The sequence below is a fragment of the Ostrinia furnacalis genome, unplaced genomic scaffold, assembly GCF_004193835.3.
Source record: "Ostrinia furnacalis isolate ACB-3 unplaced genomic scaffold, ASM419383v2 OfSCF0526, whole genome shotgun sequence".
Classification (NCBI taxonomy): domain Eukaryota; kingdom Metazoa; phylum Arthropoda; class Insecta; order Lepidoptera; family Crambidae; genus Ostrinia; species Ostrinia furnacalis.
Genome location: NW_021130765.1, coordinates 386,555 through 413,120, shown reverse-complemented (window position 1 = coordinate 413,120; position 26,566 = coordinate 386,555). Strand labels below are relative to the sequence as shown.

At 36.4% G+C, this 26,566-nt stretch overlaps 3 protein-coding genes across 5 annotated transcripts; 1 reads left to right on the top strand and 2 right to left on the bottom strand.

Annotated features, from left to right (window-relative positions):
- Window positions 1–5,273: 5,273 nt before the first annotated feature.
- LOC114366080 (alpha-ketoglutarate-dependent dioxygenase alkB homolog 4) lies at window positions 5,274–6,855 on the top strand. The gene is made up of 2 exons (XM_028322862.1): window positions 5,274–6,098; window positions 6,183–6,855. The coding sequence occupies exons 1-2, from the start codon at window positions 5,350–5,352 to the stop codon at window positions 6,409–6,411; spliced, it is 978 nt and encodes a 325-aa protein (XP_028178663.1). The 5' UTR covers window positions 5,274–5,349; the 3' UTR covers window positions 6,412–6,855.
- A 1,259-nt stretch (window positions 6,856–8,114) lies between these two features.
- Window positions 8,115–12,995, bottom strand: LOC114366061 (CD63 antigen). 2 transcript variants are annotated; one of them, XM_028322828.1, is made up of 6 exons: window positions 12,821–12,995; window positions 11,031–11,231; window positions 10,110–10,271; window positions 9,611–9,697; window positions 9,210–9,380; window positions 8,279–8,563 (listed from the first exon to the last, which is right to left on the bottom strand). In XM_028322828.1, the coding sequence occupies exons 1-6, from the start codon at window positions 12,929–12,931 to the stop codon at window positions 8,390–8,392; spliced, it is 906 nt and encodes a 301-aa protein (XP_028178629.1). In that variant the 5' UTR covers window positions 12,932–12,995; the 3' UTR covers window positions 8,279–8,389. The 2 variants fall into 2 exon arrangements, with proteins under 2 accessions (XP_028178630.1, XP_028178629.1); XM_028322829.1 differs by lacking the exon at window positions 9,210–9,380 and having other exon boundaries at window positions 8,115–8,563; window positions 9,440–9,697.
- A 2,259-nt stretch (window positions 12,996–15,254) lies between these two features.
- LOC114366062 (CD63 antigen) lies at window positions 15,255–25,786 on the bottom strand. 2 transcript variants are annotated; one of them, XR_003657003.1, is made up of 6 exons: window positions 25,583–25,786; window positions 17,913–18,101; window positions 17,297–17,467; window positions 16,594–16,851; window positions 15,720–16,038; window positions 15,255–15,584 (listed from the first exon to the last, which is right to left on the bottom strand). XR_003657003.1 is itself a non-coding variant. In XM_028322830.1 (5 exons), the coding sequence occupies exons 1-5, from the start codon at window positions 25,652–25,654 to the stop codon at window positions 15,856–15,858; spliced, it is 873 nt and encodes a 290-aa protein (XP_028178631.1). In that variant the 5' UTR covers window positions 25,655–25,786; the 3' UTR covers window positions 15,256–15,855. The 2 variants fall into 2 exon arrangements, 1 of the variants encoding a protein (XP_028178631.1); XM_028322830.1 differs by having other exon boundaries at window positions 15,256–16,038.
- Window positions 25,787–26,566: the final 780 nt, after the last annotated feature.

The window sequence follows — 26,566 nt, the reverse complement described above, 5'->3', positions numbered from 1 at the left end:
AGATACTATAATCCATTCAAGTCACTGTTTTTTCTAATATTACCCTTTGTGAAAAAGATCTTAGGTAGGTAATAAAAAGCAATAGACATTTTTGTAAAAGTTTAGCGAATTGTGGCTGGCCACATGGAAGTATCTACTTAATCATAATTTTGTATTTCATAAAGTTTTTAAATAGGCGTTCAGATAATTCTGATTGTTTAATTTTTCTTACTTTACTTTCTTACAGATAATTTTATACTTATATCTCTATACAGTGTGTCCGGGCATGTAGTGATCAAACTTTAAGGGCGTAATCTATGGACAATTTTATCGGTGAAAATACTTTAAATTTGGGGCTTGACCCATTTCTCGCATATTTACAAGGATTTAAGTTTTTAATTTTAAGTTTTCACCTCTTCCTTCAAAAACAAGTGATAGCGTGGGTAGTTTAACATTAATAAGCAAAAATTTTATATCATGCGATAGCTAATATAATTATCTATTAGTAGAAGTAGAAAACAGATACAAGTTTCATACATTTTAAGGGTGTAAGAATGGATATAATTAGAAATAAACATAATTTTTTTCACATCTTTTTCAGTTATTTCCCAACACAAGAAAAACCAGGTCGTTAAGGTATGTTTTATTTGCATTTTATTATTGGTATTTGAGCTATTCTACAAAACGAATGTAAATTTATTAGTCTACGTCTATTAGTTTCGACGTAATTGTTGAACAAAGATACCCCTTCCCAGCGGTTTCCATAGCGCACGCGACATGCGAAAATGCACTGCCTGAAAGAATCACACAACCTATTCCGATTACTATGGAAACCGCTGGGAATGGGTATCTCTGTTCAACAATTACGTCGAAACTAATAGACGTAGACTAATAAATTTACATTCGTTTTGTAGAATGGCTCAAATACTAATAATACAATGCAAATAAAACATACCTTAACGACCTGGTTTTTCTTGTGTTCGGAAATAACTGAAAAAGATGTGAAAAAAATCATGTTTATTTCTAATTAAATCCATTCTTACTCCCTTAAAATGTATGAAACTTGTGTCTGTTTTCTACTTCTACTAGTAGATAATTTTATTGGCCATCGCATGATATAAAATATTAGCTTATTAATGTTAAGTTACCCACGCTATCACTTGTTTTTGAAGGAAGAGGTGAAAACTTAAAATTAAAAACTTAAATCCTAGTAAATATGCGAGAAATGGGTCAAGCCCCAAATTTAAAGTATTTTCACCGATAAAATTGTCCATAGATTACGCCCTTAAAGTTTGATCACTACATGCCCGGACACACTGTATAATTTATTAAGTTCAATTTTATGAGCGGCACACGCACAGACAAATCATGTCTCATATTTTTAGGACATGTTAACGTTTGTTGTAATCATAAATACTCACTCCAATGTATTTACGAGTACCTACAGTATACAAAAATGCGCATGGTATATTTATAAATCATCAGTAAACGATGAATTAACATTGCATTTATACTAGTCACGTGATTATGTTTATTCACATTACCAATGTTATTATTAATAACACATTTTACATTTTGACACATTTCTACTTAGATGTAGTTTACAAAGTAGTTAAAATAAAAATATTATAATGCACAAGAATTGGAAATCAATGCCTTCCTACTAATTAAGGGACGGTAGGTATTAATAATATTAAAGCAAAATTTTATTCTTACTTAGGTAAACTCAAAAAGTAATCCTTATCGAACATAAATATTTATGGACATTAATGAGTAATCTTTTAGGAATCAATAAAGTTTTATGTAATCATAAACAGAATGAATATTACCAATCTTTCGTTTCAATTGTCCTTTTTTCTTTATATGTATCAAAATTTGGTCTCTTTGACAAAATAAATTATGCATAATGATAATGTGCCTTTTATTTACTAACTTAAGTAGAGATAATTTATTTTAACTATGATATTGGTGTTTGGTACTAGAGCTGGTTCAGCTGCTAGAATATGCCTATTTCATCTTATCTTTGTCTGAGGCAGGAATAAAATTAGTATCTTAAAATGGAATTAATTTGGATTTATAATTACTTATAAATTACGAGACGTTAAAATAGGTAGGTATAGCCTGACCAGGAACATAAAAACCCTGGCATAGAGGCGCTTCAATTGCATTTGATAGTGCAACACTGAGTACAGTCGTACATGTGTTAAATTAATAGGCTGAATTTATGTATCAGGATTCAGGATTACGGGCTAATTTGATATTTTCATAAATTAACGAAAAATATTATTAAAGGTAACCTGGTTTAAATAAATTAAATGAAACCATCAATCGAGCTAGTAGGATTTATTTTATTATTCATCAGTAATCAAATTCAGAACTTGAATATTCAACTGCAATGTCTGCTCATGAACCCTTCAAACTCGGTACTTCTTTCCCAATTCCATAAAATTCAAAACTTAGAAAGTGACAAAAAACATTAAAATAAGTAGTTGAAACAGACTACAGCTAATTTTCATAGTGGACTGTATTAAACGATAAACATGTCAGTCAATTTGACAACCTTTGTCGGAAACATTATTCAATGAAAATATTGTCCGAACCCTTTGTATTTCTCTTCGACAAATATAGTCAAATTTTTTAGAAATCAGCAGAAATGTCATCAAAAATGGCCAACTGACATAAAAATATTTTTAGTCTGTCAACTAGTGATGCGACAAAACCTCTCGTTAATCGCGAAGTGAAATTATTGACTACAATAATTTCACCCGGCGATGATACGCAAGTAGGTACTAACCTACTTGCGTATCATCGCCGGGTGATCGTCAAAATACTAAAAATATGCAACAATGTCGCAACATTGAATGTGATTGTGAACTGATTATGAAATTTTCGAGAACAGGAAACAAACTGTATGCACAGATGTAATCAAAAAACACACTGGACAGTAAAACAATCAATGATATCCGTAAAGTTATTAAACTTCAAATAGTTTCCAATACGATAATGTTATTGTTTATGGAATAAATGACTATGACTATGACTAGTTGCAAAAAGTTCTGTTTGACAGTGTTGCTACTAGTAGTGACATCTCGCTCGCTCAGTTCTTTGTTGCTCTATTCCGCTAGGGAGGTAATTTAAGATGCTATCAATTGAAAGAATATTTTTATTTTCTTTTATTTTATTTACTTATATAGGAAAATAAGCAATGGAACAATACGTAAGCATAATTGCATAAAAAAGTAAAATAATTTCGTTTAAATAAAACCGACTAAAAATTAAACTGACTCCGAAAAAGTATACACTAAAAGTAGAAAAATAAATTTACGTTATCTCCAATATTGTCGAAGTTATCGCTGGAAAACTAAACAAAGTAGGTATCCTATATTTTTTATTTAAAATTAATCAGTAATCGGAATAAGTGAATACTTAAAATAATATCGATTAAATTTACAGATTATTGTCTATGACTCACAGGTTACAGCACTGATGTGTCAGAGACAAGTCATAGACAATATGGAGATAACACATGATTTTAAACGTCAAGTCAATTTGACAAGTCTCACAAATTTTCATCGTCCACGTATTTTGCAAAAATAATTTGTTTCAAAGATTGATTTCAAACTTGTATGAACGTGAAAATGAAGTTGGTTTCATGGGCTTGTTAAATAATGTGTATGATATTATGAACACGTAAGTGATTATGGTGTAATTGTGTATGAAAGTGTTTGTTTACATCTCTGCTGGATTCTAAAAAATCAAGGTAGTCAAATTTTTTAGAAATCAGCAGAAATGTCATCAAAAATGGCCAACTGACATAAAAATATTTTTAGTCTGTCAACTAGTGATGCGACAAAACCTCTCGTTAATCGCGAAGTGAAATTATTGACTACAATAATTTCACCCGGCGATGATACGCAAGTAGGTACTAACCTACTTGCGTATCATCGCCGGGTGATCGTCAAAATACTAAAAATATGCAACAATGTCGCAACATTGAATGTGATTGTGAACTGATTATGAAATTTTCGAGAACAGGAAACAAACTGTATGCACAGATGTAATCAAAAAACACACTGGACAGTAAAACAATCAATGATATCCGTAAAGTTATTAAACTTCAAATAGTTTCCAATACGATAATGTTATTGTTTATGGAATAAATGACTATGACTATGACTAGTTGCAAAAAGTTCTGTTTGACAGTGTTGCTACTAGTAGTGACATCTCGCTCGCTCAGTTCTTTGTTGCTCTATTCCGCTAGGGAGGTAATTTAAGATGCTATCAATTGAAAGAATATTTTTATTTTCTTTTATTTTATTTACTTATATAGGAAAATAAGCAATGGAACAATACGTAAGCATAATTGCATAAAAAAGTAAAATAATTTCGTTTAAATAAAACCGACTAAAAATTAAACTGACTCCGAAAAAGTATACACTAAAAGTAGAAAAATAAATTTACGTTATCTCCAATATTGTCGAAGTTATCGCTGGAAAACTAAACAAAGTAGGTATCCTATATTTTTTATTTAAAATTAATCAGTAATCGGAATAAGTGAATACTTAAAATAATATCGATTAAATTTACAGATTATTGTCTATGACTCACAGGTTACAGCACTGATGTGTCAGAGACAAGTCATAGACAATATGGAGATAACACATGATTTTAAACGTCAAGTCAATTTGACAAGTCTCACAAATTTTCATCGTCCACGTATTTTGCAAAAATAATTTGTTTCAAAGATTGATTTCAAACTTGTATGAACGTGAAAATGAAGTTGGTTTCATGGGCTTGTTAAATAATGTGTATGATATTATGAACACGTAAGTGATTATGGTGTAATTGTGTATGAAAGTGTTTGTTTACATCTCTGCTGGATTCTAAAAAATCAAGGTATACATTAACACATCGTGAACCACTTTTCTTTCACGACTATAAAAATATTTTAGCAATTTAATTCACAAAATCAATTGCAAACATTTAAAATAAAGTTTGTTTACACTTTGACAACAATAGACTGACATGCAAGGTGACATGTCAATGAAGTTTTCAGTTACTGTTGCCATTAAAAGAAATTAGTACCATTAGTTTTCCGCAACATGGCGAGGGTTTTTATGTTCCTGGTCAGGCTATATATCAAATTATCAAACACAGACTGTTAACTCTTGGTTAGGAATCAATAAATCATTAACCATTTTAGTTTTCGATTTTGTATAGTTTCGGACTGCAACAATTGACTGTCACATGCGATCTGTCACTTCTGTCAGACTGTCACTGTCAGGTCAGTTAGTGTCAAAAAATGTGATTTTGCTGCCGATGGATTCGTGATTTATTTGATAAAAAGTCCTACAAATTCGGTTTCTTAACATGACTAAACCTAGACCATGTGGCTGCAAAGGTTGCCGAACTTGTCTGATTTGTGAGACACAATATGGAGCTGCAGACATGAAGTTACAACTGGCGCTAAACAAGGATAAAGGTTATGTTTATTGTCCACTTTGCAACAAAGCCTGGAAAGGCTGGGACATGGATCTCTATAAACAGCATCCTCACCACGAAGGCGAGTCTATAGACTACCCTGGAGTTTACATACAGCTAGATTTCATAAGCGAAGAAGAAGAAAAAGAGTTAATGAAAAACATCGACGACATGCCGTGGGATATCTCGCAAAGCGGGCGGCGAAAGCAAAATTTCGGGCCAAAAACTAATTTTAAAAAGAAAAAAATTGTTCTAGGCCATTTCAAAGGGTTTCCAGAATGCACAAAGTTCTTACAGGACAGATTTGAAAGAATTGAATTGTTGCAACATTATGAAACTATTGAGCAATGTTCTTTGGAGTATGACCCTAGCAAAGGCGCTTCTATTGATCCTCATATAGATGATTGTTGGGTTTGGGGTGAAAGAATCGTCACTGTAAATTGTTTATCAGATTCTGTGTTGACTATGACACCATTTCTTGGGGACAGAAAAAAGTATAATTTGTATTGTGCTGATGAGTATTGCGCAATAGTTGATTCTAAAGGCAAACTATTGGAAAATGGAAGTGATGATACAGCCTTAGCGTTTTGGAAGCCAAAAAATTATATGGATGTTATTATTAGGATACCAATGCCTAGGTATAATTTTAATACAAATAATAATTTTATTTTTGATTATTAAATAGTTGGAATTTATTAACAAATTAATTTGACATGTTTCAGGAGGTCTTTGCTGGTGATTTATGGTGAATCGAGGTACCACTGGGAACATTGTGTACTCCGTGAGGATATTGTGTCTCGCAGGGTGTGCATAGCCTACAGAGAGTTCACACCGCCATACATGCAGAATGGTTCACAAGAAACCATTGGTACTGAAGTCCGAAAAGTTGCCAAAAACTTTTGGGATCACAAAACTGAATACCAAAAGAATGCAGAAGATGTTCCTAGTTAGTGTATTTAATATTCATTTTTGTAATTTATGCTATAACTATTAAATGCAAGTATTATTTTAAATTATCGTAGAGGTATGGGTAGTAAAACAGTAAAATGTCATTCAACTGTAATAATTATAAAATTTTGAATTCCTAGATTCAGTAGTGATATAAGTAGTGTTTATTACCGATAAGATAATTTGGTTATTTAAGCATTTATTTATCAAAATTTGATAATGTATTGATAAAAAATCCACATTTCTATGAATTACTTACTGAATATTAGCTGTAGATTGTAAACATAGTACCTACATTGATTGTTGACCAATTACTAGTACTTAATCTATCTAAATAAAAGACATTTGATGTTATTCTATATTTATATGATTTTCTTATTTTACATTATGTATGAAGAATACCAAACCATTTTTTAAATTGGTAGATTTTATAAGAAATTCCAAAAATACAGATTTTCATAAAACTTCAGTCTTTCACTTTGACTGATCATTTATTATTTTATCCTAATTACTTAATTAACCTTAAGAACTAAAAAAAATTACATACTCCATGTAAAATATAAAGTGTATAATGTATATTATGTATAATATGATAATATGTATTATAATGTGTATATGTATAATTTATTAACAACAGTACAGTCACCAGCACATCAAATTACTCATTTTTTGTCGCAATATCGCTTCTACGACAACTAGATAAGATGCCACAGCGTTTAGCTTAGGCCTAGTTCAGACACTGCCGAATCACGCGGTTGCTGGGCAGTTCTCGAGCAATTTGCATCGAACCGTAACCACACGGTAGTGTCCGACCGAATGTTCGGTTTCGGTTTCGTTTTCGGTTGAGTTTCGGTAAAATCACGAGTTTCGGTTTAGTTTCGTTTTCGGCGGCAAACTTGCCTAAACTACGACCGAAACCGAATGTGCATTCGGGAGTTTCCGCACTGTTATCGGTCATGTTCGGCGCGTTGAATGAGTGAATAAATTCGATCAGAGCCAATGTCGTGATTCGCTCGCTTGTTTGTTTGCTGTTAGTTTTGTTGTGGTGGCGAGTTTTCGAGTGATTTATTTTGAATTTGGTAAGTTTTATCTCGTTTTATATGTCGTTATAACATAAGAGCAATAAACATAAAAAAATATCAATATGACTGATAAAAGTTTAATCTAACCTACAAATTTTTTTTGGTTCGCAAATGCTATACGTAAACAAACATTAGTTAGGTAGTTAGTAATGACTATAGTACATTTCATGGTGATAATATTATGGATTCAGAGTTTCAAAGTTCATGTTACGTAAGTTAGTATCACACAAGTCAGACAGTCTGGTACTACCAATTTTGTTTTGAGAAATTATTAAGGTAAAAGACTCGAACATGGGACGGGTTATGTAGATGTCCTGAATATTGCGGGTAATTAAAAAAAATCTAGACTATAAATCCTTCTTTTTCTTTTTTAAAACATAATTTGATACCTTTTAGAGTAAAAAGGCGCTTTATAAGTTCAATTTTAATGCATTTTAAAGAGAAAACAATAAAGACTGTCTGATTATAATAACGTTTTCTTTACTTTTCCCTCAAAATATGAGCCTTGTATTGTAAGGAAGTTTCGGTTTCGGTTTCGGCCGAAATAGACACCGTTGCCGAAATTCGTTTTCGGTTTCGGTTTCGGTCGTAAAACTAGTTTCGGTCGGACACTACCACACGGTTACCGCCTCATAGCCTCGCCAATGAGAACCACCCACAAACCGCGCGGTTACCGCGCGAGTCTGAACAAGGCCTTAGCCTAGGCGCAGACTATCGGCTTTTAGTTGGCCGATAGTTGGGCCCGATTCTAATTTGTATGAAGAATCGGCCGATACCAAATCCGTAATGTGTGCACTTTCATACATGTCCATACTGATTAACAGCCCGACTAAACGGCCAACTCAAAGTCGGAAATCTGCGCCTAGGCTTAATGTGCTGTCTGTACAAATTTACGTAGATTAAGCAACACTGGACTCTGCTGGGGTGATGTAAAGAGTGGGGTCGTTCTTCCTTTCTTCTTCCATGCGAGCTATAATGAGCTGCTCCCGAATCTTCCACGCCATCATGGCTCGCTCGCTCTTCAGCTTGCGGATGCAACGGGCCAGCAGCAACGCGAATGTTATTCCCAGGACCTGGACAAAACAATTGACTTTAGGTAGTTTTATTAATTAATAAGGTACCTTCTTCCTAGTCCTAGAAAAGGTTTACAGATAAAACGCTTATCCTCTCACTTTTATCTTCTCACGCGGCTTATTTACAATTTAATCATCAAGCAGTCATAAAATAGTAAATATGAACATGAATAATACTGGTAGTACCACCCTAACGGCAACTGTCTTAAAGCCGACAGTGCAGATTTCATAAACTAGTGCTTTTTCCGCGTCCAGACGTTTAAACCGGGAGAGTCTAACGGCACTTAAACCAAATAAGTGTTTTTCTTGCCAAACCCGGTTCTAAGTGTTCCAACCAATGCAAATCTTAACAGCGATCAGCCCATCGCATAACCTGACGCTATAAATTACAACAATGAAATTCCTAGGCAACTTACCAAAATAAACATAACTGACAGCCCCAGTACGCCCAAGACGGCAGCATTTTGAGAGATAGCGTTCGCGATAGCTTGCTTGCAACCAGTCGCGCGGAGTCGGTTGCAGATGGCCTGACTGTTGCCCGCGTAGCAAGTCCTGGGCACCACCATGCTGACAATGTCTCCGTCCACCTCGGTGGTTGGCTTACTTGCCTAAAGTTCTAACCGCGATCAGTCTACCAGCTACTTACCAATATAAACATAACTGACAGCCCCAGTACGCCCAAGACCGCAGCATTCTGAGATATAGCGTTCGCGATAGCTTGCTTGCACCCAGTCGCGCGGAGTCGGTTGCAGATGGCCTGACTGTTGCCCGCGCAGCAAGTCCTGGGCACCACCATGCTGACGATGTCTCCGACCACCTCGGTAGTTGGCGTACTAGCCTACAGTTCCAACCGCGATCAGCCTACCAGCTACTTACCAATATAAACATAACTGACAGCCCAAGTACGCCCAAGACCGCAGCATTCTGAGAGATAGCGTTCGCGATAGCTTGCTTGCATCCAGTCGCGCGGAGTCGGTTGCAGATGGCCTGACTGTTGCCCGCGCAGCAAGTTCTGGGCACCACCATGCTCACAATGTCTCCGTCCACCTCGGTGGTCACCACGGAGGTGTTGTGGCTGTCAGTGAACTCCATACCGATGTAGTCGAGGAAGGAATTGCTACCGCAGCAACCGATCTGTAATTAAAACAACGGTCATCAGTATTTCAGAAGAAAATCCTTCTTCCAGAAGAAAATTTCCAACCTTTTATACAGGGTGTTAGGTAAATGGGTATATCATTTTATTTTTTTTAATTTTCATACAAAATACATTTTATAAAATCCGATTTGTATGAAAATTAAAATAATTAAAATGAAGATATCAATTTTCTGACTTCACCATACCATTTATATGACCATGTTAACATGGGCTAGTGTCGGCTCATATACCCATTTACCTAACACCCTGTATATGGTTACCAGGTTTGAACTAGATAGGTATTGTGATTGTTCTTAGGAAGTAAGTGTGTTGTTCTTATAGTTGCAATTTTTAAACCTCCTTTTCGTTTTTAGATCTTGCAACTTTAACCAACTAGTTTACTTTACTTACCCCAGCTTGCAAAGCGTCGATTTCAGTCTGAATTTCCCGGTCTACGGGGTACTGTGCCACGGGAATGTCGATGTAGCCCATAAGAGCCGAAGATCCTGTCGTGAACGCCAGGATGACAATCGCCAACTTCACGATGAGAATCTTCAACAGGATCAACGCGTACTGTAAGAAAACACCATTTTTTATTAGAATTTTCTTTACTAACAGTGAATTTTGTTGGAAGTGAGTGGACGGCAAAGATTAATAAAGCGTGGTTCAAAGACCGAAGAAATTAATCTTTATTCTCATCAGCTGATCGTGCCCCACGCTAAAGATGCGATTGCCAATGTTGTACGTAAAAGTAGGTCTCACGCCTGCGTGTGACACAGTCACGGGATTATTCCCATCTCTCGTTCCCACCGCTGCAACTCATACAATAGCCAGGATATACAACTTGACCGCCAATAAAAACCCAATCAGTGAAGGTCAAGTGACGCAGTCAGGCACACCAGTCTGGCTACATATTATTTCTGAACGTCCCCCAACCCTTTTGATTTCTTATACATTTTCAGCTATATAAGTATTACCTTATTTTAAAAGCACATGTAAAAAACTGATTTCATCACAGCCATAGGACGTCCACTGCTGAACATAGGCCTCCCCCAATGCTTTCCATGCTGCCCGGTTGGTAGTGGCCTGCGTCCAGCGCCTTCCTGCTACCTTATGGGCTATATTTCACCGGGACACCATGGCGGCGCAACCAGTCGCCGGCTACCAACAAAATGTATACAGCTCTATCGAGAGTTACTCACCTGGTGTCCGTTTGGTTGCGCAAAGCTGCATACATTTTGTTGGTAGCGGTGACTGGTTGCGCCGCCCGCCATGGTGTCCCGGTGAAATATAGCCCTTATAATGACGTCGGTTAAAAACTCATTTACTTACGAAGTTGACCATACACGTGCTCAGTTTCAAGCTGCCCATGAATCCAAAGGTCGACACGACCAGCAGAACGAACCCGATGAACACGCACATCACCGACGGCGTCATGAACCGGCCGCTCTTGACGCTGTCATAGAAGAACGTGAAGCTGTGGTAGTGCCCGTACACGGAGATGCCGAGGACGATCATCATGATCCCGATCACCTGGAAGGTAAGTCACTGTTCATTAATCTGCAGGTAATTGTTTATTTGGCGCGGAGAAATCTAGTGCCTGTAGGAACGACAGCATTAACTTCTTTGACGAGTTTCATCATCACCGCTTGGTTACGTTTATTGCTATAAATAGTTTAACGTTACTTACGTTTCTATTCGATTTCGAATATGTAGGTCCAGTCAGCGTAAAATAGTTCGTGACACCCAAAGTAATTAACAAGTTGATAACACAATCTTATTGTAATTTGTAACAAAGACGTGTTGCGAACTTTTTGACGCTGATTGTACCATCATTCATATCCTTGATACTTGATACGGTGACAATGTAGGTACTAAGAGAAACCATATTGTTGTATCTAAAGCAGGTTGACTATTACTTATTCTGTGGTTGTGGTGACCTGAGAACGTTGAATACCTACGTCTAAAGCCGGGTCCAGACATGATCATTTGACCGATCCTATCACCGTATCCGTACCTATCTGTGTATTGTTCATTGTATCATGAGACGTATATCATTACCCGTCCACATATGCGATCATGATACGCGTGGACGATACGGATACGGTGATCGGATCGGGCAAATGATACATATCTGGACCCGCCTTAAACTTTTTACTGGAATATACATATAACTACACCCTGGTTTTTAATTATGTTTTGTTTTAATTAGGTTTTTATCCTACATTAGAAAGTATGCGTTATTACATTAGATGTTCTTGTTATCACATGATATTATACGCGATCAGTGTGTTATCATTTTGATTGATTTGTCGGCATCCCTGATAATTCGATCTTTATTATTCAGTCGAAAAGAGAGAGTTCCTCTTATTTACCTGTGTAGGTAAACGTGTGTTTATTTGTATCTTATAAATAATCTTAGGCAAGTTAAATTCACACTACTCACAGTTGCTATTTACTTAATCATCATTATCATTAATGTCAATAATACCTGGTGTTAAAGTTCTCTATTAAAGGCTTAAAAACAATAATCATATACTAATGTAATGTGGAAAACACATGCATTATGATAATATTGATTTTCCAAAGGGTATTAATAACATTACAAGGATAATATCTATCAGCCTTATCTTTAGCATAAATATAATAAAGTTTGTACCTATGTACTTGCATGTTATCAACAACGAAATCAGAAGTCACTAGAAGGAGCATTGTTTCGTTTGTGTAGCAATCATTTACTTATTAATTATTGCAGTTCCTCATTTTATTACATTTGGGAATAAGATTTTCATCTTCAAAACAAAACACAGTTTCATGTAACCTTTTTTTTAAAAACCAGTTTAAACGCTATCGTCAAAGTAGAATAAAACTCTAGAATGTTGGTTTCGGTTTCGATTCCTACGTGGGTCACCATGTTGAATGGTTTCCAATAACTTAGTAGGACTTTAGCAAAACAAATTCGTAGTTCGAAAAAGCTCTAGTTGATAGAGTCGAGCCCATTATCGTATGATAATGGCCGCCAATTAGCGCACACGATTCAAAATTCAAAACTCATCCCAGATAAGACAAGAAGTGTACAAAGAAGAAAAGCTTTTGTAGATGGAAACATCAAAATTACTTACCACGAACATAGCCGTGATGGTCAACAACAGAAACCTTATAGATTTCATGTTGTACTCCGTCTCAGTCTTGGTGAACATCATACCTTGCGCGTTCCTCGCAGGCGCAGTCATCTTGTAAACACTAGCTTTCCGGCTGTAGGGCTTGCGTCAACTGCCGTGGTCCTCGGCTGAGCCGTTATCTCCTGATAATGGGGCTGCAATCTGATAAGAATTGTTTTTCGTCTCGCAATCGAAAATTACATTTACATAGTGTTCTAAATCCGGCTGGTATCAAATTCGATTTTCATATTCTATCGATGGCGCAGACTGACCTGATATAGCTACAGCTACAGTCCTAGAGCTTTAAAAATAGATTATTTCAATAAGATATAAAACAATAACTAACTCAAAATAATTCATGGAATTGCGCATGATCTCTTAGTTATCGCTATAATTGTTCTTTCTTACACTAACTTTTTTTTTGTACGTCTTACTTATCTAGTACATTTATCATTACATCTTCGAATTTACCTATTTGACTTGGTTACTTATAGTTAGTTGAAACAATTTCTCAGTTGATCTATAACATAAATACTTATTTCAAATGCAAGTCACACTATATCGAAATAATCATATCATGCTGATTGAATGAAAAAAATACTAAAAGTCGAATTTTTGAGTATCTTATCATTCGGTACCTACTTAATAGGTAATCTAAGACCCGGTGATTCACCTGAATCTTATGCAAAAGTACATGGTTCTTGGTTCAGTTAAGTATGGTGTGCAGCGTGTGGTATGTTGTGGCTCTATGTGTATCATCAGCAGTCCCCTATTCTTACCTTTTGAGAAGTTTCCTACCTTTCTTTCACCCTTATCATCATTTGACTTTATTCTTTTCTTTTCTTTTGTATACTTCGGTACGTTTTTAAACGTTGTTTTTGCTTGGTCGCCTTCATCTAAGAAAGTATCTCATACGCATATTATATTTCTCCACACATCTAATATCTTTCTTGATGTTCCTGTAAGTATTTCTCTTATGTAAGAAATTGCTGTTTCTGTTAAGTGTTTTCATGTCACAAGATGCCAGAGTACAATGGAGAGCACGATTGTGTGCAAACATTTACCTACTTATTGTGTATTAGCATTTTCCATTTTTCCAAATTATGTAGGTACAACATGGAATGCAATAAAGATATTGATGATATTCAAAACGATATTTTTGCGGAAGGACGTTAATTTATTAGCACTTATCTAACACCAATCCTCGTGCAGCGATACGACTATCAGCATGTTACTTGTCAAATGTGGTACGTAAAGCATTATTGTTCATGTAAAATGTAGGAGCAACAACTCATCATCTCCCCATTTCATTTCTCCCTTCAGGATACTTAGTTCACGACTAACCACTCTGCTCTACCATATGCTATTCATTAGTGTGTGTAGACTACCACTGTAGACATGTGCATCTATCTATTCTACACTGTGGAAGATTTCTTACGCTGGAATGCTTACTTCTAGACTTTGATTATTAACCAAAACTTTTACATTAACCAGGCTAGGATTCTTAGAAAGCTAGCTAAGGCCCGATTCGACCAAATTTTTATCCAAGAATAACTTCTGGTATAACTGGCACATTGAGAGTTTCATTATGGGAAATATGTCAAAGCTGACGATTTATTCTGAGATTAATATTTACTCTTGTTTGGTCGAATCCACTCTAAAAAACCTAGCAAGCGTATCAGACTGTACATTGCTAACCAACACTGCTTTTTTGTAGCCTGTGACTTGCGGTTTCGGATTTTATTTATTTATTTACACTTTTGCACATACAACTGTACAGTGGCGGACTTAATGCCAGGTGGCATTATCTGCCAGTCAACCACAACGGATTCCACTGGAAGCAAATCTTAGCTAGAACAGACTTGAATAAAGTGTATGTGCCTACCCTGAAAAGGGCCTACATACTAAATTAGAATTTCATGATATACGTATTATGTCAGTGTCCTCAATGAAAGTAAAATTGCGTCCTTATTCGTACAAATCTGGGCCGCTATTGCTTTTTATTCAGGCAGCTCGAGGTTATCGACTACTTATTACTTATGTATGTTTTCGAGATTTAGCCTTTATTGATGCAGGTGTTGTTTGTCTTTTTATAGAAACTGAGTGTGTTTAATTTATATTGATTAAGTAATCATAATTACCTTAAACTCTACCATTTAGGCACTTCGCAACGAGTTGATGATTTATACCTACTCATATAACTCTTTTTAAAATATGTATAGTTTACCCAATTGAAACACATTTAAAGTGTAAATAAAATTTATTCAATAAAATATATTTATTATATTAATACTAGATTCATATAAAACAGTTCATTACTATAATTGACCAGTCATTCGTAGTTGAAACTGTGATATTTATTATTTTATATAAGTACATACACTTATTTACTTTAGTAACGGTTTAATATTATATTCTAATGTTTTAAATTAATTTTGGTTTTATCTTATGTAGTAAACTGATATGGTTAGAGAAAGTAACACTAAAAAGTATACCTGAAATGCATCCCGAAATGTAATAGGATTGTGAAATAAAATAAAACAACAAAACAAGTATTGTCTTACTGAAACAACTAGCATTTGCAACTATTTAAAATATGAATTTATAACTATGGCATTTATTTAAAATACAACCTAAATAATAATGGAATGTCAAATCTTATTTTTCGCTGAATCATAACGTGAATTCTCTTTTACGGCCCAAAATATTATGAAATGAAATCACACTCAAAACTTGATTCAAATAAAATTAAGCATAAGTAATCATGATTATTTCAATTAATTTTGAATGTCCAATTAGGTAAGACTTGAATTTTTTAATCAGGATCGAGTCTCGATTTTTGTTTCATAATAAGAGCCCATATTACAGAACGACGCCCAAAAGTCGATTCAGTCTCAAGCATAGATTTAGGCGTTCTACTACGAGGGTCTGAACTCTCAATTGACTTCCGGGCGTCCTTTTGTAATGCTCCCTCCACGTATGATTGCTGCTGACATTTAAGCTACGGTCTGTCCCTGGAAGGGTACGTAGACTATTTGTGGCTGCTTCTCGTCGTTAGGGTTCAGTGACGTGTACGCATTGATCACGCGCTCCTGGATCTCCCAGCGCCTGCGCTCGCGGTCGTTCTTCGCTTTGCGGATGGCACTGGCCAGGGAGAAGGAAAAGACGATGCCGATGATCTGGGGAAGAAAGAAATTGAGGGTAAATTACCCTGGGTAATGTGGTAAAAGCTTGGAGCTTATACAAAACCTTAAACAAAACGGCACTCGTATTGTAGCAGATTGTCATAAATCGCTTGATTTAGGGCTGATTTTTCAATAGTCGGTTAACTTTTAACTGAAGAATGAACTTGTCATTTTGACTTATTTCCCATACTGCAACTGTCAATGTTTAAACTTATTCTTCAGTTAAAAGTTATCTGGCCATTGAAAAATCAGCCCTTAAAGGAACAACGCTACAGCAATAAAAAGATCCCTCTAAACAATAAATAAATCAATCAAAAAGTAATAAATTAACTCATAGTTATTATGTCTTTACACAAGAAGACAACGGCATATCAATCATGGAATAGTAATTAACATAGTAACGAATAACAATGAAAAATACTATCAATGTTTTTAGGAGTGCGGAAATACATCATGAGCTGTGGTAATTAATGAATCAGCATCATTTGATCATTCGTTTAGTCATTCTGCCCATGAAACAAACTAAATTGAATCCAAACCAATACTAACCTGAATGAAAGCAATAGTCAGAGCTCCAGCGCCCAGGAGACCAGCGCTTTGGTAGACCAAATAGAACACTCTGGGCATGCAGCCATTGGAGTACATCTTAGTGCACTCTTCCACTTCCATTTCAGCCAGCATTTCGATCCTGGTCTCAGCGCAGCACGAAGACGGCACGGTCAGGTTGCCGTAGGTGATACCGGTGGCCACGCTTGGAGGCTTCACATCGCCCCAATCGAGGTAAGATTCGATACCGCAGCAGTTCATCTGAAATCGTCAGATTTAAAGGAATATTTACAATTTTATATTTATTTATTTATCCCTGTATTTTATATTTATATGCGTTATAACAGCAATCTAAAGCAATAGAATCCTTTTTTTATCAGTCGCTCAATAACCTGATTTCCATTTTGTTTTTTCGCTTTTGTCATCTCGAGAATATTTGCTTTGAATTTGTAGATAACATCTTTTACCTATTTCTATCTAGAAGTTCTCCTCCGTTCTCGGTCGACAGTTTTATTTTATACAAATTGCTTATAGTCCCGTTAACCCCTCTCGTCGTAATCTAAATACGCTTGTGCTACTAATGAATAGTCCAGCGGATGACGAGGTTCGAACCCGCGTTCCTCGCATAGAACCTCGAATTGTCGCCTGGCGTTTGACATCATTCACAGGCTTCACAATAGAAGCATTTACTCCTTAGGAAACTTACCCTAGACTGCATGAAGTCGAAGTACTCCTGCACCATGGGGTCCTTGTAGTAGTCGGGCATGCTCGCGCGCAGGTTCTCGTTTAACATGCCGGAGATCTGGCTGCGCAGGCTGTAGGCAGCAATGGCTGCTGCTACCTCCAGCACGAGGACTAGAGTCAGGATCACTGCGAACTGGACACGAGGTCACTTTAATATGGAGATGCAAACATTTTGTGTACTGTCTCATCATCATCAATATTTCAGCCACAGGACGTCCACTGCTGAACATAGGATCCCCAAAAGGATTTATTTATTCAACAATTATTATATCTGATATCACAGGTTTCCCAATGCGATGGAGTACATTAATTAGTTTAATAATTGAAATTAATATTATCGCTATATCAAACAAAGAACAATTAATAATGCAACTTTGGTGAATCCAGTTTGGCTGGTTGATAGCGATCTATATCCCACATTCCTGCTACTGTACGAGAGTACTAAATTCAAAACGATTGCCCTACAATGCCCTACATCAACCTCGACCAATCACAGTCGAAGTCTATGCTTGAATTTGAATCGAGTTTCGAGCATCATTTACATAAGTTTAAAATCTCTATCATTCCATCAAACTTACAATGTTGACCAAGCACGTGCTCTCCTTCAGGGCTCCGATGCATCCGAAGAGAGACACGAAGAGCATGATGACCCCGATGGCGATGACGAAGGCGGCCGGCGAGAAGAAGTGGTCTTCAAGCACGAACGACACATCCTGGTAGATGGCGTAGATCGTCGTGCCCACGGAGATGATCAGCGCTGACGTCAGCTGCGGAATATGGACAAGTGCTATGTAAGTAAATAGTAGTTTACATATTATTAGGATTTGAAAAGAGAAGAAGAGGTTCTCCAGTACGAAAGACACATCCTGGTAGATGGCGTAGATCGTCGTGCCCACGGATGATCAGCGCTGACGTCAGCTGCGGAATTTGGACAAGTGTTATGTAAGTAAAGTAGAGTAGTTTACATATTATTGGGATTGGAAAGGAGAAGAAGTGGTCTTCCAGCACGAAAGACACATCCTGGTAGATGGCGTAGATCGTCGTGCACACGGAGATGATCAGCGCTGACGTCAGCTGCGGAATTTGGACAAGTGCTATGTTAGTGTTTTAAGTAAATATTAGTTTACATAATTGGGATTGAAAAGGAGAATAAGTGGTCTTCTAGCACGAAAGACACATCCTGGTAGATGGCGTAGATCGTCGTGCCCACTGAGATGATCAGCGCTGACGTCAGCTGCGGAATTTGGACAAGTGCTATGTAAGTATTTTAAACAGATAGTAGTTTACATATTATTGAGATTGGAAAAGAGAAGAACAGGTTCTCCAGTACGAAAGACACATCCTGGTAGATGGCGTAGATCGTCGTGCCCACGGAGATGATCAGCGCTGACGTCAGCTGCGGAATATGGACAAGTGCTATGTAAGTAAATAGTAGTTTACATATTATTAGGATTTGAAAAGAGAAGAAGAGGTTCTCCAGTACGAAAGACACATCCTGGTAGATGGCGTAGATCGTCGTGCCCACGGATGATCAGCGCTGACGTCAGCTGCGGAATTTGGACAAGTGTTATGTAAGTAAAGTAGAGTAGTTTACATATTATTGGGATTGGAAAGGAGAAGAAGTGGTCTTCCAGCACGAAAGACACATCCTGGTAGATGGCGTAGATCGTCGTGCCCACTGAGATGATCAGCGCTGACGTCAGCTGCGGAATTTGGACAAGTGCTATGTAAGTGTTTTAAGCAGATAGTAGTTTACATATTATTATTGGGATTGGAAAAGAGAAGAAGTGGTCTTCAAGCACGAAAGACACATCCTGGTAGATGGCGTGGATCGTCGTGCCCACTGAGATGATCAGCGCTGACGTCAGCTGCGGTATTTGGACAAGTGCTATGTAAGTGTTTTAAGCAGATAGTAGTTTACATATTATTGAGATTGGAAAGGAGAAGAAGTGGTCTTCGAGCACGAAAGACACATCCTGGTAGATGGCGTAGATCTTCGTGCCCACAGAGATGATCAGCGCTGACGTCAGCTGCGGAATATGGACAAGTGCTATGTAAGTGTTTTAAATAGTAGTTTATATTATAGGGATTGGAAAGGAGAATAAGTGGTCTTCGAGCACGAAAGACACATCCTGGTAGATGGCGTAGATCGTCGTGCACACGGAGATGATCAGCGCTGACGTCAGCTGCGGAATTTGGACAAGTGCTATGTTAGTGTTTTAAGTAAATATTAGTTTACATAATTGGGATTGAAAAGGAGAATAAGTGGTCTTCTAGCACGAAAGACACATCCTGGTAGATGGCGTAGATCGTCGTGCCCACTGAGATGATCAGCGCTGACGTCAGCTGCGGAATTTGGACAAGTGCTATGTAAGTATTTTAAACAGATAGTAGTTTACATATTATTGAGATTGGAAAAGAGAAGAACAGGTTCTCCAGTACGAAAGACACATCCTGGTAGATGGCGTAGATCGTCGTGCCCACGGAGATGATCAGCGCTGACGTCAGCTGTGAAATATGGACAAGTGCTATGTAAGTGTTTAAAGTAGAGTAGTTTACATTATATGTATTATTGGGATTGGACTTTCAATATACAGTGTGATTTTTGTATCAGTATCCAAATTTTCAGGATCGACTCAGAATCAGTAACTAAATTGATTTACGTAAAGAAAACAAAACTTTATTCTCCATATTTAATTATTTTCATCCGCTGCGCGCGGTTTCCAAATTGACTCACGTGGTAAATTTGCTTCGTTCATGGAAAAAAATGTACACACAGTTAACTGCAAAGCTTAATAGACATAATGGTGAGCAAAAATAAGCAATAACCTTTAAAACTTAAGATATGTGCACCCGCGAATTAGACTTTCATAATTTTTTTTTGCGAAAAATACCACAATTAATTATAAAAAAAAATAAAACCGACTCCAAAAAACCTACACTAAAAAGTAGAAAAATAATTACTAATTACCTACTTATTCATTAGGACGAATTAATATTTATGTAGGTATACCATGATTGATACTTCTGGAGTCGGTGCCAAGATTATGAAACATGTAAAGTTTGTCTGCACCGACTCCAAAAGTATCAATCATGGTATACCTACATAAATATTAATTCGTCCTAATGAATAAGTAGGTAATTAGTAATTATTTTTCTACTTTTTAGTGTAGGTTTTTTGGAGTCGGTTTTATTTTTTTTTATAAAATTTTACTTATTTCACGCTTTTTAGTTAACTAATTATTACCTTGATGTTACCACTGAAGGTAGGCAGTACATTAAGACCATATTCTTCATGTCTAGTGTAAAATAATATTCCCTACAAAATACAGGTTACCATATAGGAAACCTACAAAGACCTTAAACCGTCAGCCCACCTTAAAAACATGAAAGAATACAACTGTTGGTCTATTTGTACTTATAATATTTAAAGAATTATCCTCCAACTCCTAAGCATTAAGGATAAAAAAAAATAAAACCGACTCCAAAAAACCTACACTAAAAAGTAGAAAAATAATTACTAATTACCTACTTATTCATTAGGACGAATTAATATTTATGTAGGTATACCATGATTGATACTTCTGGAGTCGGTGCCAAGATTATGAAACATGTAAAGTTTGTCTGCACCGACTCCAAAAGTATCAATCATGGTATACCTACATAAATATTAATTCGTCCTAATGAATAAGTAGGTAATTAGTAATTATTTTTCTACTTTTTAGTGTAGGTTTTTTGGAGTCGGTTTTATTTTTTTTTATAAAATTTTACTTATTTCACGCTTTTTAGTTAACTAATTATTACCTTGATGTTACCACTGAAGGTAGGCAGTACATTAAGACCATATTCTTCATGTCTAGTGTAAAATAATATTCCCTACAAAATACAGGTTACCATATAGGAAACCTACAAAGACCTTAAACCATCAGTCCACCTTAAAAACATGAAAGAATACAACTGTTGGTCTATTTGTACTTATAATATTTAAAGAATTATCCTCCAACTCCTAAGCATTAAGGAGTTGTACCTACCATGACCAGTTCATCGTGATGAGATGATGAATATCTGATGTAAACACTTGAATAACTTTAGAAACTATGCTTATCTATAAAATTAAAAGAATTATCCTCCAACTCCTAAGCATTAAGGAGTTTAACCTTCTATCATCAGCTCATCAATATGAGATGATGATTTCCAGGAGCAAATACTTGAATAACTTAAGAAAAAGTTTGAAAAACGATATACGTGCCTATAAAATTTGAGGGTTGCCCTCGATTTCCCTAGGATCCCATCATCAGATCCTGACTTGGTGACAATGGGACCACCTCAGAAGTGTACCCTATCGAACAAAAAAAGAATTTAGAAAATCGGTCCACAATTGACGGAGTAATCGGTGAACATACATAGAAAAAAAAAAAAATACATACAGTCGAACATATAACCTCCTCCTTTTTTGAAGTCGGTTAAAAATAATTACGATAAAGTTGTATTGTTAAATTGTTCTAACGAGCTTATTAAAAAAAATTGGATATTGATAACAAAGTCACCCTATATAATCTTCTTCTCTTTAGAAGAAGAGGTTCTCCAGTACGAAAGACACATCCTGGTAGATGGCGTAGATCGTCGTGCCCACGGAGGTGATGATGAATATAACATTAGAATTAGTGCGACAACCACATGAAAATTAGCTTAGTTTGATAGTAATGATAGTACGATATTAATATCTCTACATAGAAGTAGCAATTACTTGTCTATGTAAAAATAACACCATATTATTGATCGTCTCTTTTCATCACGGTTAAAAAAACATTCGACATCTTGTTTATGTGCATGCGTCAGAACAACAACTCTAACCAATCTACTCTAAATTGTTTGTTGTTTTACTAATTTAGCGCGAATCCAGACGCGCAAAACGTGTAGTTTGCTCGCGACATGAACGCCGCGACTAATACGGAGGTAACATTACCTAAAAGGCTGATTAACCACACTATGTCCTTGTACAAGTATTGTCAGATGACATTATTTAAAAATAGGTTTAAAGTTGGCAATAAAATTATATGTTTTCCTTTTTATTTTCCTGCACAAAACAAGAGCTTACAAAACGCGATACGATAAGAATATTTTAGTAGCGAGCCTATATTTGATTTGTTCAGTCTTATTTATTACTAGCCGCCTGCGACTTCGTACGCGTGATCCCGTTTTACCCCCTTCATCTATCTTACGCGGTTTAGATTTTTTCATACAAACGTTTTTCCCGCTAACTCCCGTTCCCGTGGGAATTTCGAAATTCCTTTCTTAGTGCACCTCTACGGTACCTTAGCTACGTCCCTTCCAAATTTAACCATCAAGGCTGCACAAGCGAAGCTTAAAAAAAGGAGTAACTTCTCCCGTTTTCCCAAAATTTCCCTTCACTACTTTGCTCCTAAGTAGGTATACTATAACCTGCCCAATAATTGTACCAAGTTTCGTTAAAATCAGTCGAGTAGTTTTTGTTTCTATAAGGAACATACAGACAGACAAAAATTTTACTGGTTGCATTTTTGGCATCAGTAACGATCACTAATCACCCCCTGATAGTTATTTTGAAAATTATATTTCATGTACAGAATTGACCTCTCTACAGATTTATTATAGGAAGTATAGATTTTCACGAGCTAACTCTACAAATCTAAAACTAAAATCTTTCGCTTAAAGCCTTAAAACTACGTGCTAGAGCATGCTAAAGAAACTACACAGTCCATGTCATTTTATGTTTATTTTCACGAGCTAACCATAAAAATATAATTTTATAATGTGTCACTTAAGTTTTGCTTTAACCACGAGTTTTTCTTTAGCACGCTCTAACAAAAACTAAAGAAAAACTCACAGTCCATGTCATATTCACTATGATGACGCAGTAGTTTTGTACCCTTATAGAAAATGCATTCTACCTATAACTCTTTTATTGTTATGAAAATGGATACACCCAAATATTACGTAAACGTAATATATCGTGCCATTTAATTAACTCTCCTTTCAGTATTTTAGGGCAAACCTTCAGTTTTAAATGTTTGTCATGCCCAAATACATTGTCGTAGGTTAATATGAGCAGCCACTTTAATTTCATGTTTGGTTTGTTATGTTTTGTGTCTAAATAAAGAGAAAATCAATAAGGTCAGAAGTGGTCGAATGACCATTGCCGGCCTTGAGGTGTGAATACTCGTAGTTTGCCGCGAGCATTTACTACTCGTGCGTGAAATAAGTAAGATTCGTATGGCATCGACTTCATAAGGCCCAGTATCCACCAAGACGAAGCGAAGTGAAGAAGAGAAATGTTTTGATTAACCAATCAGATTTCATCAATTCCACTTCTCAGCTCCGCTCCACGTCACGCCACAGCCGCTGTCAAATTCTATAGAAACTGTTGACGGCCAGATACTTCTCCGCCTTGCACCGCTTTGTTGGAAACCACCAGGGACTAAAGCAGGTCGTAGACCAAGAAATAAACTACATAAGTTAGTTCAGCTTAGCTCGCATATATGACGTAGTTTTCCATAGTTGTGTACAATCAAACTATAAACACTCGGAAAAGTATTTATGGCATACCTAGCTTTTGCCTGCGGCATTGCCCGCGTAATGCCTCACTGAAAGATTTAATCGCCTTTTAGGAGTTAAAACTACTTTTTTTTTCTTACGAAACATTTATATTATGAGTTTTCTTAATCTTTTTACTGGTTGTAAAAATTCAATTCAATGAAATTAAAAAATGATTATACTGCCACACTGTTGCAGGGATTTGCCTGCTTATGACTATAAATCCCTTCTATGTTTACAAATTATTGTCCTTATAAATGTGGTGGAGCTATCAATAACCCTGTATATCCATGTTAATTATTATGTTTTATTGGCATCCAACCAACAGCATTTTCCTTGACGCTGTTAGCCTGTTATTGAACTAGCAAACAATAATAAATAAATGGTTAAGTGCAGAATGTGGTTCTATAGTAATAATAAAGGCTTCTCATATCTGGTAACTAATTTTCTAGTTATCTGAACTTGCAATTTGTCGTCTATTAGGCACATCCCTTTATATAGGTCCTAATAAGTATACCTACATAATATTTGCTTCGCTAAATCCCTAAACACAGCCCCGAATAGGTAGACATCACATCGAACTACCCATTTTTGTTGCAAATTCGCTTCTATTACAACTGCACAAGACCCCACAGTGTTTAAGTATCTTGACGTGCCGTCGTCTGTACATGGGTAGAGGCATGTGACTATATCGAATCAATGTCGAAAACAAATGCTTCTTTCCTCATGAATGTTTTGATGAATCATAAAGTGAGAAACCAATCGGAGATTAAGAATGCAGGTGGATATGTAAAGTCCCTAATTTATCATTTTCTATAATCATAATAATTTCCAAGACATGTCAAGATCAAGAAGCAGCAGTCGACAGCATATCAGACTCTATATTTTTGCTGCAAAATAGTACCAATTGCAACTGCATAAGGTGCATTGTTTACCTGGATTTGCCGACGTCATTTGTTTTGAACTGTTAAAGGACAGTCGGACTAAGAAATCATTTTTTGTTGCAATATTAGCACCAAAATACAACACAATATGTCGCAATGTTTATCGTCATGTACTCTTGTCCATAAATCCGTTAGTTACGTGTAAATTGCGTCACAAAAATCCAGACATAAATTCTAATAGGATTAGTTTTTACATTAGACACCCCGCGGTTAGGGTGAGGCCGTACATATTTGAATAACCTTTTCACAAGTCATGTTTGCACAACAATAACCATAATGGATTGTTCAACCTTTAACTTGAAACACCATGAAATCCAAAAAAGAAATTGGAAGTTACTTAGATAGAACTTCTTTTAAATTCGAGAAAAACTTGTAGGTAGACGTATTTTGACTTTGAAGAAACTTTACAGTTTCACAAGCAACATTACAGATAACAATTTACGGTTTTTCAATGTTTCAACAACCATCTCTGAAACGCAGATCACGTGTTACTGAACCAAAATAATCTATGATATACCACCTATTGTTCTTTTACAAAACATTTTCTAAGCGGCGCAGTTACAGCATTCCACCGTGAGTGACATCATTGTGTCGGTTCTGATAACTTAAAATAAAATATTGTAACTTTTTTCTACATACTCCTTATCAGTTTGAATCATCTACTCGAAACAAAGCTTTGATAACGCAAGCAAATAGGGTCTTTAGCACGTAAATAGACACTTAGAACTCACCACAAAAATCGCCGTAACACACAACAACATGTACTTGATGCACCTCATTCCGACTTCTAGATTTTCCGCCATTGTCCAATGTTTCGTTCACAGCACGATATAAAATACTGGCGCGGCAGGTGTTAGCAGGTTAGAGGGGCCTTATCAACTGATAAGGTTTGATATGTCGACAGTGGCGCTCGCGACGTTCGCCCGCGTACTGAATGTTTCAATGCCATGAAAACTCATTTTCCTTCAGCCAATTAGCACAGTGGAAACTGAACCAGTAGGCTAGCTTAGTATGCCGCTTTATTTTGTGGATTGGACTCTCTACATCGTTCTAAATGATGACGTTCTAGAGAAATGTAGAATATTTTTACTGTTTAAAAATCATGTTGTAACTCGAGTGTAAGTTTCCCGTCATTCGAATCTAATTCATCGAATTGGAGACGCTTGAATGATTTGACGAATTGCCTACCAAAAGGATCGAATCCAATTATGACGCTGGATTAGGTTCACTCGATATTCACTAGAAAATGTACAAATCCGAATCATTTCTTTATTCGTTTATTTCTTTAGGTCATTCCCCAGATAAGTTAAATCATTACAGAACTTTACTGTCTAGAGTTCGGGAACTTAGTTCTGCCACATTTAGGTATTAAGATTATTTCGGACACGAAAACCTTCCAGAATAAGATCAGACACTTTGTGGCATGAATTTTTCCCTGAAGTCGTAGAAGGAGAAATAAGCCCGTATTCACGAACATTACTATGAGGTCTCATAGTGCGCGTGGACGCACTAGGTGACACACGAACCAATCAGAGCTCTATTCAACGCTGTGCGTTCGATTTGCTGCTTCACTTAAGCAAGCATCGTTTGTCAATACGGGCGTTAGAGTCCTACGTCAATACGTTTGTCGCAGAGCAAGGGGGCCTATTGCTTCCTCCTACACTACACGATTAGTCGCATATGGCCGCTAATCACCTCGGCAAACAGGCTACGTC